This window comes from Perna viridis, chromosome 11, assembly GCF_037379345.1.
Source record: "Perna viridis isolate PV_CMFRI_1.1 ecotype Kerala chromosome 11, ASM3737934v1, whole genome shotgun sequence".
Taxonomy (NCBI): Eukaryota; Metazoa; Mollusca; class Bivalvia; order Mytilida; family Mytilidae; genus Perna; species Perna viridis.
The window spans coordinates 27,801,699-27,812,984 of NC_142455.1; the positions used below are offsets into that span (position 1 = coordinate 27,801,699).

Genomic DNA, 11,286 nt, shown 5'->3' on the forward strand with positions numbered 1-11,286 from the left:
AGGTTTTGTTTGTAAGGGAACTGGAGAAGTAAGAGCCGGTTATAGGAATGTTGTACGTTTTGCAATTTTTAATACCACATTTTTATATGGAACAATGTGGCTCGTCATCGTTGTAGTCAAATATATCATTCAAAGTGATGGAACATTGTTTGATAATTTTGAAATAGTCAGAATTTTTGTACTGGAATAGATGGTCTACAGACTAAATGTGTGATTGGGTACTTTTGGTTGAATTGGTAGGGATACTTTCCATACCAGATGTGTTAAGGGAGTATGGTAGTGAGAGGTATAAAATACAGTTTAGTTCGAATGTGAAGAAGTCCAAGAGGTTTGTGTATGAAAGGAAGAAAACCATCTATGGAGACATCATGCACCTTAGGTGATGTATAGTGGCAATGGCCATGACTCCTTATCTGTCTTGAATTTCTGTCAGATAAATTCTTCACATTTATGTTACTGTTATACACTACTAAATTAAAGTTTAGACTTTAAAGCTAAAATCGATAAAAGTTCATAAAATACCTTTAAGTACAAAATCATTAATATTGGAATAAATTTTTAATTAGGAACCATTTACAGACAGTTGCAAATAAAAAAAATCAGGTTATTTCAATAAGTATGTAAAAATTGTTTTCTCATTAACATAATGTAGAATTGTCTTTTTATGACATTTTAAGGTAAATCTGTTCATCATGTTCTTACTTATTCAATCAAAATTAGAACCATACGTTAAGTAGTAGTCTTTGTAAGAATCATGCAAATTCTGTAAAATGTGATATACCTCAAACAAGGCTACACATTTGAAGTTGCTTTGTAGGTCTATATGATGAAATTTGTTATCATTCTTTGAAATCTGTCTGCTCATAGGAGATAATCCATATTGCAAATCCAACAGTTTCTATGGTATTTGTCTCATTTACAAAGTTTTCTTTCTTAATTTTGAATTTTATACTTTTAATTTCCGACGAACAATGGTTACATGAAAAGCCACATATTTCTGTTTACTATGAAATTTCAAACAAAATATCAAAAATAAAAATATGTAGGCTTTAAACTATGAATCACATTTTGCACGATTCTTATATGGAGTGCTATTTTAGCGTTTCTTAATTAACATGTACTATGCATGACATTGTCTAGTATTGTTCCGTACAATTATCTGTATATTACTAACACAGACAATACAAAAGCTTCATCACACTTTTAGTAGTGGCAGGGAGTTTAATGTATCTATATAATTTCATTCGTTTAAACGGGCAATGCATTAGAATGAAATTATTTTCTCCTGGGTGTTTCATCATATGTAGTCTAGAGGGAGCTCTTAGGGTTTTTGGTCAAGCTTCATTGAATTAAGTTTCCCGGGTTTTGCGCAAGTCTTGTCATTCAGCACGACGACGTTACACTGAACAGGTCAAATTGTTATTTTTGGTCATATATACATATATGTGTTTTGATATATATTTATATTATGAGTGTTTGATGCAGTTTTTGGTTCATGATGATTATGTCTACTTTGATGAAGTTTTGGTACCAGCAGAATCATTGATTAAATACATGTTGCTTGAGTTAGCAATTATTGTGTCCTTTTATACTCGAGGTCCAATTAAAACGAAAGAAAAAAAACACAAATAAAACAAACAAACAAAAAAACAAACATCTGATATTCTACCTGTGTTTTGCATAAACTATCAGAGTAAATAGATTCTCATTTAAGCGATTGATTGGACATTTAATTGATATGCAAATATTTTATCCAAATTTGACAGCAACATTACCATACGAGAAGTAATCAAAAACACTGTTCCAGAAACATTTGTCCACATAGTATCAAATTATAGACTAAGACAAGTAAAATGTTAATGAAAAAAACGTCATATCCAAACATTTTCAAAATAAATTTAAAAAGACCATATTAAACTTTTGATCACATACAGTGCATCTTACAAAACAATCGTTTTGATGGTAAGAAAAGTATAACTATGATAAATACTTTGGCCGATAAAAGCTGAGGCATAAGAACTTCATCAAAACAACAACAGTGGGGTTTTAACCATAGATAAATAGGAAAGTAACAATTTAAAATTAACAATAGTCCACATTATGAAGAAGTCTAGGGTCATTTTTTTTACTCATCAAAGGACGGGATACTATGTAATGATTGCTTGAAAATATTTACAGCATAAATAAAAAGGTGATAAACCACCTGTTTAAAAAAGAATTTCATTCCGTTACTTAACACAAGGATGTTTTAACAAAAGATGCAATGGATCAAGTTCAAGTCGATGTATAAATCAATGAACACCGTATTAGCAAGGTTCATTTTTATATTATATGTATATTATATGTATATCTAAGTACTTATAATATATAAATTCTAATACGACTTAATTAATTTCGTTTTATTCTTTTATTTTTCTTCCTTCTCTTTATTCCCTGTTTTTCATCTGACGAAGTCCTTGTTGTGGAATTGTCACTCTCTACCACAGGTCCTATAGTTGGCTTGATTCGGTAAGCCAAATAACTGCCTAATATTGGGGCTAGGGAATAAATAAGTATATGTTGAATGGAACTTATTCCCTTGCAACCGAATGTCAATCCTATTGCTTTGGCAGGCTCTCTGAATAATCCTGTAGTATGTCCAACTGGAATAAAGTATAATAATTATCGGCTATTATTCATTTATTAAGAGATATCAATTACAAAATTTGCTATCGGTATTTTAATCTTAATGTCAGGTCAATTTAAAGCTGAGGCCAGGCCATATCCACTAACACAACTGTCCATGTTTTAATTGGAATCAAGATATGCAGAGCGCACAACGTCCCAGTTAACACTGTTTTGATTAAGGGTGCAATATGCTATATTACTATATTTAAATAATTAACTCTACAGCAGCTAAACCAATCAGAACATCGGAAAAGCATTTCTGTTGACAGTTAAAAACTAGAAAAACTATGAGCAAAGCTCACTTGGTGATACCCCCAGATTCTCTCCCCAGAAACCATAAAGAATACCCTATAATTTATTAAACCATTCAGATGGGAAAACAAAATGGGGGGTGCACAATCGCGCCATGTAATAAAGACTGTGAAAGTTTCATCAAATTCTTTTCAGCGGTTTCAGAGAAATTGCGGATTAGAACAAGGGACGGACAGATGACCAGTCAACGAACGTAGTCACCATGATCAATATATACTTCCTCGTTTCTCAGGCCAACGGTAAAATAATAACTAAACATATTGCAGCTAGTTCTAATCTACTTATAGTTTATGGATAAACTAAATATGGCAACAGAAAACAAAAACAAGACCACCATGGCCATCGAATTAAAAAAAAAACAGATGAAAAAGTAGACATCTAAATTCATGTACATGGCAGACACATGAAAAAAGGAAACAGTAAAGATCAACATACAACTTGTAAACGAACACAATGCCTTATGAACGCCCAAATAAAAAAAACAAAAAACAAAAACAAAAAAACAAAAAAACAAAAAACAAAAAACACAAAAAACACAAAAACGAAAAATCAAAGAGGCTTAATTGCTAATCTGATTATTTTTTTTGTGCCTTTTTGCCTTTCAAGACCAAAAGCTCTAATAAGAAGTTGTCCATCAATATTGACTCAAGAAGACTTTGGTAGGCATTAATAAAGTAGCAATAAAAGAGGAGTCTTTCTTTCTATTATTGCTTTCAAGATATTGGCTGAAAACTGCTAAAACATCACTTTTCGCTTTTCGTCCGACAACTTTGATCCAATGAAGACTTATGAAAACCTTATCATGAAGATCATATCAGCAATTCAAAGTTTCTTTCTATCTTTCATTACTTTCAAGATAATGGCTGAAAAATGTAAAAATAAAATTTATCTTTCAAGGGCACTAACTTTTACAAGGATTTGTCCGACAACTTTGATTCAATGCAAACTTATGTAGGCCTTACAATAAGGATCACTTCGGCAGTTTAAAGAATTTGGCTAAACCAGATGGTTTTGGAGATATTAAGGAAAAAACTTCTGACTCCTTCGTTCTATTTTTAGTAACACCGGCTATGTTTTTCGCCGAATAAAATATCCCCAAAACAGCTCTATTCAGACTTCCCTAGGGAATATTCAAACTACGTTTATTTCTATTTTGTCCGGTAATTTTAGATGAGAATAATTTTGAAAGAAATAGAAAAGGGGGAAAATGTCGACAAAGGACAAAACTAAAACACTGCTTGACATATTGAAACGAAAATTTGACCAGAAATATGTACGAAAAACTTCTGTCTGACCCCTATGTTATATTTTTTGCAATGTTTTTGCTTCATCAAAATTTTTCGGATAAGTTCTATGCAGAATACTCTTATGAACATTCATACCAAATTTTGTTCCAATTGGTCAAGTAATTTCAGAGAAGAAGATTTTTGAAAGACAACAATATTGAAAGAGTAATCAAGGGAACCAAGGTTATAGCGGTAATCAAAAGAATGTAATCCAGGGACAAAGACCAGACATGGAAAACAGAAATACACAACAAAGAACATAAAGTAAATAAAATCATACATGCAAAGTAACAAAAGTAAATGAGCAACTCGGACTCAAGTAAAAACTGGGAGCATGGACCAGGTGCACCGGTAGTGTAAGCGTCCTCTGTTTTTCTAGAAACTTTCGCCGAGTTGCTCATAAAAAGTCAAGTCCGGGGTAGACAAACGAGGAAAGGGAAAAGAGCATAACAACGTCAAAAAAGGGCAACAACTCCATCATGGCTTAACAGATTAAAACGAAAATTTCACCGGAGATAGATCTCATCTTCCTGAACACCAGGTGAGCTAAAACGAGAGAAAACAAAGTGCTCCGGAAGGATTTCCATACTCCGCAGTAGTACCCGTTACATTGCAAGTGAGAAACATTTGGTAAACTTTACGTTCCTTTGGTTAACAATCGAATAAGACATGAAACCTAACTGAGGATATGGTCATTCAAACTGTGATGGCGACCAATAAACTTATAAAGTAATGATAACAAGTAACATCTAATATACCCTTAATTTACAGTATTTTCGCTGCATTAAGAAATGCAGCATAAAAACCAAAGATATTACAGTAACAAGTTAATTATAAAGTGTATATATACTGTGTATGAAGGAGAAATTTGTATAAGGTTCCAAATATTGGAAATTCAGCAAGAAATCACCACATTTGATATAAAATTTCGATTTCTAACGTACACTGTAAATGTATGAAGTAGAAGAAAATTTATCAGTTGTCGAATATAAATAGGGGTAATTTGACTTTCAGCCATGGTGGATCAAATTGGGACATTTTGTGTCCACTTTTAAACTGACAAAATTCAAGGCATGATGTATGCAGGAAAACAGGTTGTCGTTAATTTTATATTTTAGAAGAATTGTGGGGCTAACTAGAAATACAGCCTTTTTTTAATTTTTTAAAATTATATTTCCAATTATACAAACCAAGACAAACTGCCACAGACGAGTTACAGAATTTCAACAATTTGTCGATTACGACATTATGTTGTAATTTAAGCGAATGAAACCAAAGATCCCAAGTTGTTCCAAACAGTTCAATGAAAAATCCAACGAAAACAGGCACATTTAATGCAGAAACACACTCCGTAAACAAGCTTTCTGCAAAAGTCGGGTGTAAATCTAACCGCATTAATAGTTTTCCAAGTCTGAAAGCTGATAATCCAGCAGTAATCTGTACGAATGATCTAACAGCAGTGAGTATAAAAGATTGTTTTTTCTTCACGAAAAGTAACCAGTTTGCGATTGGTGAAGCTTGGCCTTCAGCTAAAATAAGCGTTGTGGCAGTATTAAGTGGAACATTACACAGTACATACCCTAAATCACCATAGTAACGCCGTACAATCATTAATCCAAACGGATATGTACAGAAAGCTAAAGTTTTGAAGTAATCCTGGGCTATAACCCTGATCTTTTGAGGAAGAAGTTGTGATAGTCTATGCATTGAAAAACACAATGCAAACACCAGACAGAATAACGTCAATGATGCTATAGCTAGTGGGAGATAGCCGACCTGGATCCCAGTCAGTAGTCCAAAAATTTCTCGCCAATCCATGTTAGCTAAAATTATATTTAAAGCAGTTTAATATCATAGAATAGTTTGTTCAATTTAACATTTATGCAAATAGGGTAGCTCATGTCTTTAAATACACAATTTTACAATTTGAAGAAAAATAATATATAACTATTCAAAAATCTTTTAATCAACTGCATGGTTACAATCTTTATAGTTGACAAAATGATCATACAAATTAAAATTAACTTTTTGTAATATTTCGGTATGCTACAAAAGTTATAGCATATGTTAATTTAACGATGAGCCTCTTAGTACACTATAATTAAACGTGGAAGAAGTATGATACATTACCATATTAAAAAGAACTGAGGGCAATAGACTTGCCACACAATGACGCTAACAATTCAGAAAGATTTTAACCGTTCGGTACATAGCGTGATCATATACATGTTTTTGTTTGTCTATTTTTGTCAAGGTGTTTTTGTTTTAATAAAAGAGTCATCAAGAGAACCAAGGTTATAGCGGTAATCAAAAGAATGTAATCCAGGAACAAAGACCAGACATGGAAAACAGAAATACACAACAAAGAACATAAAGTAAATAAAATCATACATACAAAGCAACAAAAGCAAATGAGCAACTCGGACTCCACTAAAAACTGGGAGCATGGACCAGGTGCACCGGTAGGGTAAGCGTCCTCTGTTTTTCTAGAAACTTTCGCCGAGTTGCTCATAAAAAGTCAAGTCCCGGATAGACAAACGAGGAAAGGAGAAATATAACCCGTTGAATAAATCAGTTTTCATGGTGCAGATGAATACACCATAACGATCCTAAAAAAATTCTGTACTGATGACTTCAGTCTTGTAGCAACATAACCTTGGAAAAAATGAATGGTCGACGATTCATTGCAAAAAGCATTTGAAGAGAAGTCTGGGTTGCCTAATTTTAACTTTTGTTTCTTTGTACGTTTTATTTTAAATATTTCTTGTTCTTTGTTGTGTTTGTCTTTTTTTCCTTTCTTTATCCCTTGGATATATTCTTTTTATTTCCGTTTGAATCTTGGTACCATTGATTACTCTTTAAAGCTTGCAGGTGAATGAATTTTGATCAAATTCGGTAATGTTCCTATTAACAGGTCCGTATCTAAGACAATTTGGTAATGTTCCTCTTAACAGGTCTATATCTATAACAATTTGGTAATGTTCCTCTTAACAGGTCTATATCTATAACAATTTGGTAATGTTCCTCTTAACAGGTCTATATCTATAACAATTTGGTAATGTTCCTCTTTACTGGTCAACATCTATAACAATTTGGTAATGTTCCTCTTAACAGGTCTATATCTATAACAATTTGGTAATGTTCCTCTTAACAGGTCTATATCTATAACAATTTGGTAATGTTCCTCTTAACAGGTCTATATCTATAACAATTTGGTAATGTTCCTCTTTACTGGTCAACATCTATAACAATTTGGTAATGTTCCTCTTAACAGGTCTATATCTATAACAATTTGGTAATGTTCCTCTTAACAGGTCTATATCTATAACAATTTGGTAATGTTCCTCTTAACAGGTCCATATCTATAACAATTTGGTAATGTTCCTCTTAACAGGTCTATATCTATAACAATTTGGTAATGTTCCTCTTTACTGGTCAACATCTACGGCAATTACTTTGTTGTTCTAGTTATAACAATAATGAAGATAAAATCATACAATTTTGCAGGAAATAACTTATAATGACTTGTTTCCCATATGCATACTAAGTTTCGAAAAAAGACTATGAAAACTATATTTCAAGATTAAAGTACTGGAGGTTTTTGCTTCTAGTGAAAAAGTTTTGCATGAACAAACGTTCAAAGATTACAAGACGTGAAATAAAACTGTAAACATACATGGTGTTTCCCGTATAATTTAGAACTATTTTTTCCTAATATGTAGAAACGGAATGTCAATCTTTACTACCCATTCCTAAAGTATTGACTATAATCAATGGTTTAACAGTATCTAACTTCAAACACATAAATTTACAAATTTACATAAAATTCCATTTCAGCTTTTCCTAATTTTTTAAACCTGTTTGCACATAACTTCAAAAACTGTTTTAATAAGTATTTATCCTACACTGTCATTATACTCCAATAAAACCAATTATATATTCAGCTTAAGGAGGTAGAGCTAGGGTAAAGGAAACAACTCTGAAAAATCACTGGAACGTTTGTATTCAGCATTTACATCAATCTTATGTTAACATCTAATTAACTTGGATTCATTTTATTCTGCTTCAAATGAAAGCTTGAGAGGCTTAGGTGAAATTGTGTATGATGCAAAAATATCACTGATTTCGTGAGTTATGTCCCTTACCCTCGGACTACCTCCTTAAGAAAACCATTTCCCTTATGAACACAATACTTTCAAAAACCAAACACTTTTTGTAAATTTGGCTTTTCCCGCCAATTTTACTTGTTTAAAATCACTCTTCTTCATTTCCAATTTATTTATCATAAAATATTACTATTATGATGAAGATTTTGGCTGATAAGTGTGTAAAAAGGACCATACGTAACACATTTAATATTTTTTTTATGAATTACTGCACCACCTAAATTCCTTAAATCAATTTTATTTATAAAAATCTTTCAAGGCCAAAAAGGAGTCACTCAAATTTTCAGCTGAATTGAAGACTAGATTCTAAATATATTTTGCCGAAATAATGGAATATTATTGAACTGAGTAATTGACAGAAACATATTTATTTGTTATAAAAGTTGCATTGAATGATATAAAATAAATTAAATTTGGACTATGTTTTCGTGTAAGGTTTAGATATATAGAAGTTCCTGGCATGCAGTAGTGACACAATGTATTTTGTTCCTGAAGAAAAATCAGAAATTTCATTTCTTTTGTTTGGTTGAACGACAACCAACAACATAACAAATATAAAACTAATATAACTCATAATAGTCCGATTGCACCTGACATTTACATAACATTATACCATTTCACTTTGTTGTAAAGGGTTTTCAAAAGATAGACATCACAAGCTTAAAGGCGTCATAATCAAAAGAAAAAAAATATTGAAGGGTGTTCTAAATAGTGTTCTAGTGAAATAATTTAAATTTGCATTGTACTTCGTACTTACCGATGTATACTGAGAGAGATGTTCAATTAAATATCCTATATGTACACCCGATATGTTATCAGTGATTTAAGATTTCGGATACATGTACCACAGCAAAGTCAAGTTCAACCTTACACTGCTTACATAATATACATAAGGCCATTCATAGTTAATATCTTGGTTATCAGGCCACTTTGAGGGAGAGGGCTCTTTCCGTTAACATGTTTATTGTCACACAAAGTAATCAGGGCGCTTTTAATTTTCGTCATAGACCGAAAAAATGAAGAATGATATTTTTCATTGTTTATTTATTATTTATTTTATCTATGTGGCTATACAAATGGGAATTGTGAAAAATGGTCCAAGTCCAATAACTCCAATAAAAAATTGTCGTATCAAGTGGCGTTATAGTATGCACATCTACACTTCATAAAAAATTCTAATACTAAATAAGGAAGAAATCTGATATGCGATTTACAGGAGTTGCGCTTACACGATCTTACAGACAGACGAAAGGACGGTTAATATTACGTGTCCCTCCGTCAGTGGTCTATTCGCGGCGTGGAACAAAAGCCGATAGCATGTCTAGTCATTTGTAAAGTCCATTTCTCTATGATTTGGTCGTTTTATCTACTTCTTTGACTAGATATTTTGTGATATTATGGGACGATGTGATATGAACTAGTGATAGGAAAATTCGCCGTTGTGATTGGTTATTGTGTGATTGTGACGCACCGTCGATGGAATCTGATTGGTAGACGGTTTCACGTTGTTCTACCGTGTTATCACTGGCAGATTCCGAATGTCAAGCGGCCAAATATTCCAACGGTATCATAAAAATAAATGTTCACAACTTATGAAATTAAAATATTGCAAAATATAAACAATACAAACTATATGATGTTGAACTTTCAACTTGATTCAACTTTCACTCATTATGAAACCTTTAAATAGTCGTCTTCCGTGCATGTATAAACACTAATTCAAATAAAAAGCAGTAGCATGGATTACATGTTACACAAAGTACCAATGATAGCTCATAATGCTAAATGAATGACTAGTGTGAGCAGGTAACAACCATATTACATATCTATTATTATTTGTCCACAATAAAAAGTGCACATTTTAAATACATGTATGCACATACACACTTAGCATTTTTGTCAGTTACAGATAACACAAAGTAGTTATGGTATACAACACTTAGGTTGTGAAATGATAACAAGGAGCTGTCCGACAACTTAGACTCTTACTTTGGTAGGACTTATCATAAGGATCATTTCATCAACAAAAGTTTCTTTTTATCTTATTATAGTTTGAAGATATTGGTTTAAAAGTGCTAAATTATCAATTTCGCCTTTCAAGGCCAATAACTCTAACAAGGATTCGTCTGACAACTTTGATTCTCAAAGACTTTGGTAGGCCTTATCAAATTGTTTGTTTGTTGGGGTTTAACGTCCGAGCAGCAATATTTCAGCTATATTCAGACAATGAACATGAAATGGATGATAAAATGAACATGAAATGGAAAAAAAAGGATAGGTCACAAGGATAATAGGGTCGACAAATTTTGATTGCCACTGGAAAAAGGGGGGATGGGTAAGGTCGGGCAATTCAGCCTCCTGTGGCGGAGCGCAAAGGTTCCTACTCCTATCGAATACCACAGCAGGGTTCGTTAACGTGCGAGGAACGTGGCATCTTTCCCAATACGGTGCACCACTATGGTTTGCGGTCAGGTTTTCCGTATTATAGCCTGACAACCCCAGCATGCAACACGCCAGGGGTACCCCATTCCACCACCTGGGGCACATCTCAGTTGCTCTGTGGGCAGAGCGCCTAGCCCCCGGCTATGTTTCTGAGCACAATTTAGTCGCCTTATACGACAAGCTTAGCGCTGCTGCAGGCCTATTCTTTTAACACCCGGACCTGCACGGGGCGGCCTTATCAAAAGGATCATTTCAACTATTGAAAGTTTCTTTCTGTTATAGTTTTTAAGACGTAGGCTGAAAACTTGCAAACTGTAAAAAAATGTAATTGAAAGAATTTGGCCAAAGCTAATGGTTTTGGAGAAATATGAGAAAACGTGTGACTGACCCCTTTGTTCTATTTTTAGTAACAA

At 33.0% G+C, this 11,286-nt stretch overlaps 1 protein-coding gene across 2 annotated transcripts; it reads right to left on the reverse strand.

Annotated features, from left to right (window-relative positions):
• Nucleotides 1-1,534: 1,534 nt before the first annotated feature.
• Nucleotides 1,535-11,053, reverse strand: LOC148603582 (putative aquaporin-12A). Of its 2 annotated transcripts, none has more exons than XM_088553172.1 (3): nucleotides 9,189-11,053; nucleotides 5,456-6,088; nucleotides 1,535-2,642 (listed from the first exon to the last, which is right to left on the reverse strand). In XM_088553172.1, exons 2-3 carry the CDS (start codon nucleotides 6,081-6,083, stop codon nucleotides 2,389-2,391), a joined length of 882 nt encoding a protein of 293 aa, XP_088409298.1. In that variant the 5' UTR covers nucleotides 6,084-6,088; nucleotides 9,189-11,053; the 3' UTR covers nucleotides 1,535-2,388. The 2 variants fall into 2 exon arrangements, with proteins under 2 accessions (XP_088409298.1, XP_088409297.1); XM_088553171.1 differs by lacking the exon at nucleotides 9,189-11,053 and adding an exon at nucleotides 6,661-9,156.
• Nucleotides 11,054-11,286: the final 233 nt, after the last annotated feature.

Excerpts from the sequence above, each read along its gene's own strand:
- LOC148603582 (XM_088553171.1), bottom strand. The coding sequence starts at position 6,712 with ATGCTCCCAGTTTTTAGTGGAGTCCGAGTTGCTCATTTGCTTTTGTTG. Across the intron at positions 6,089-6,660 it reads TCATTTGCTTTTGTTGCTTT|CTAACATGGATTGGCGAGAA; the intron begins GTATGTATGATT and ends ATATAATTTTAG. Across the intron at positions 2,643-5,455 it reads GTCTGTGGCAGTTTGTCTTG|TTGGACATACTACAGGATTA; the intron begins GTTTGTATAATT and ends ACTTTATTCCAG.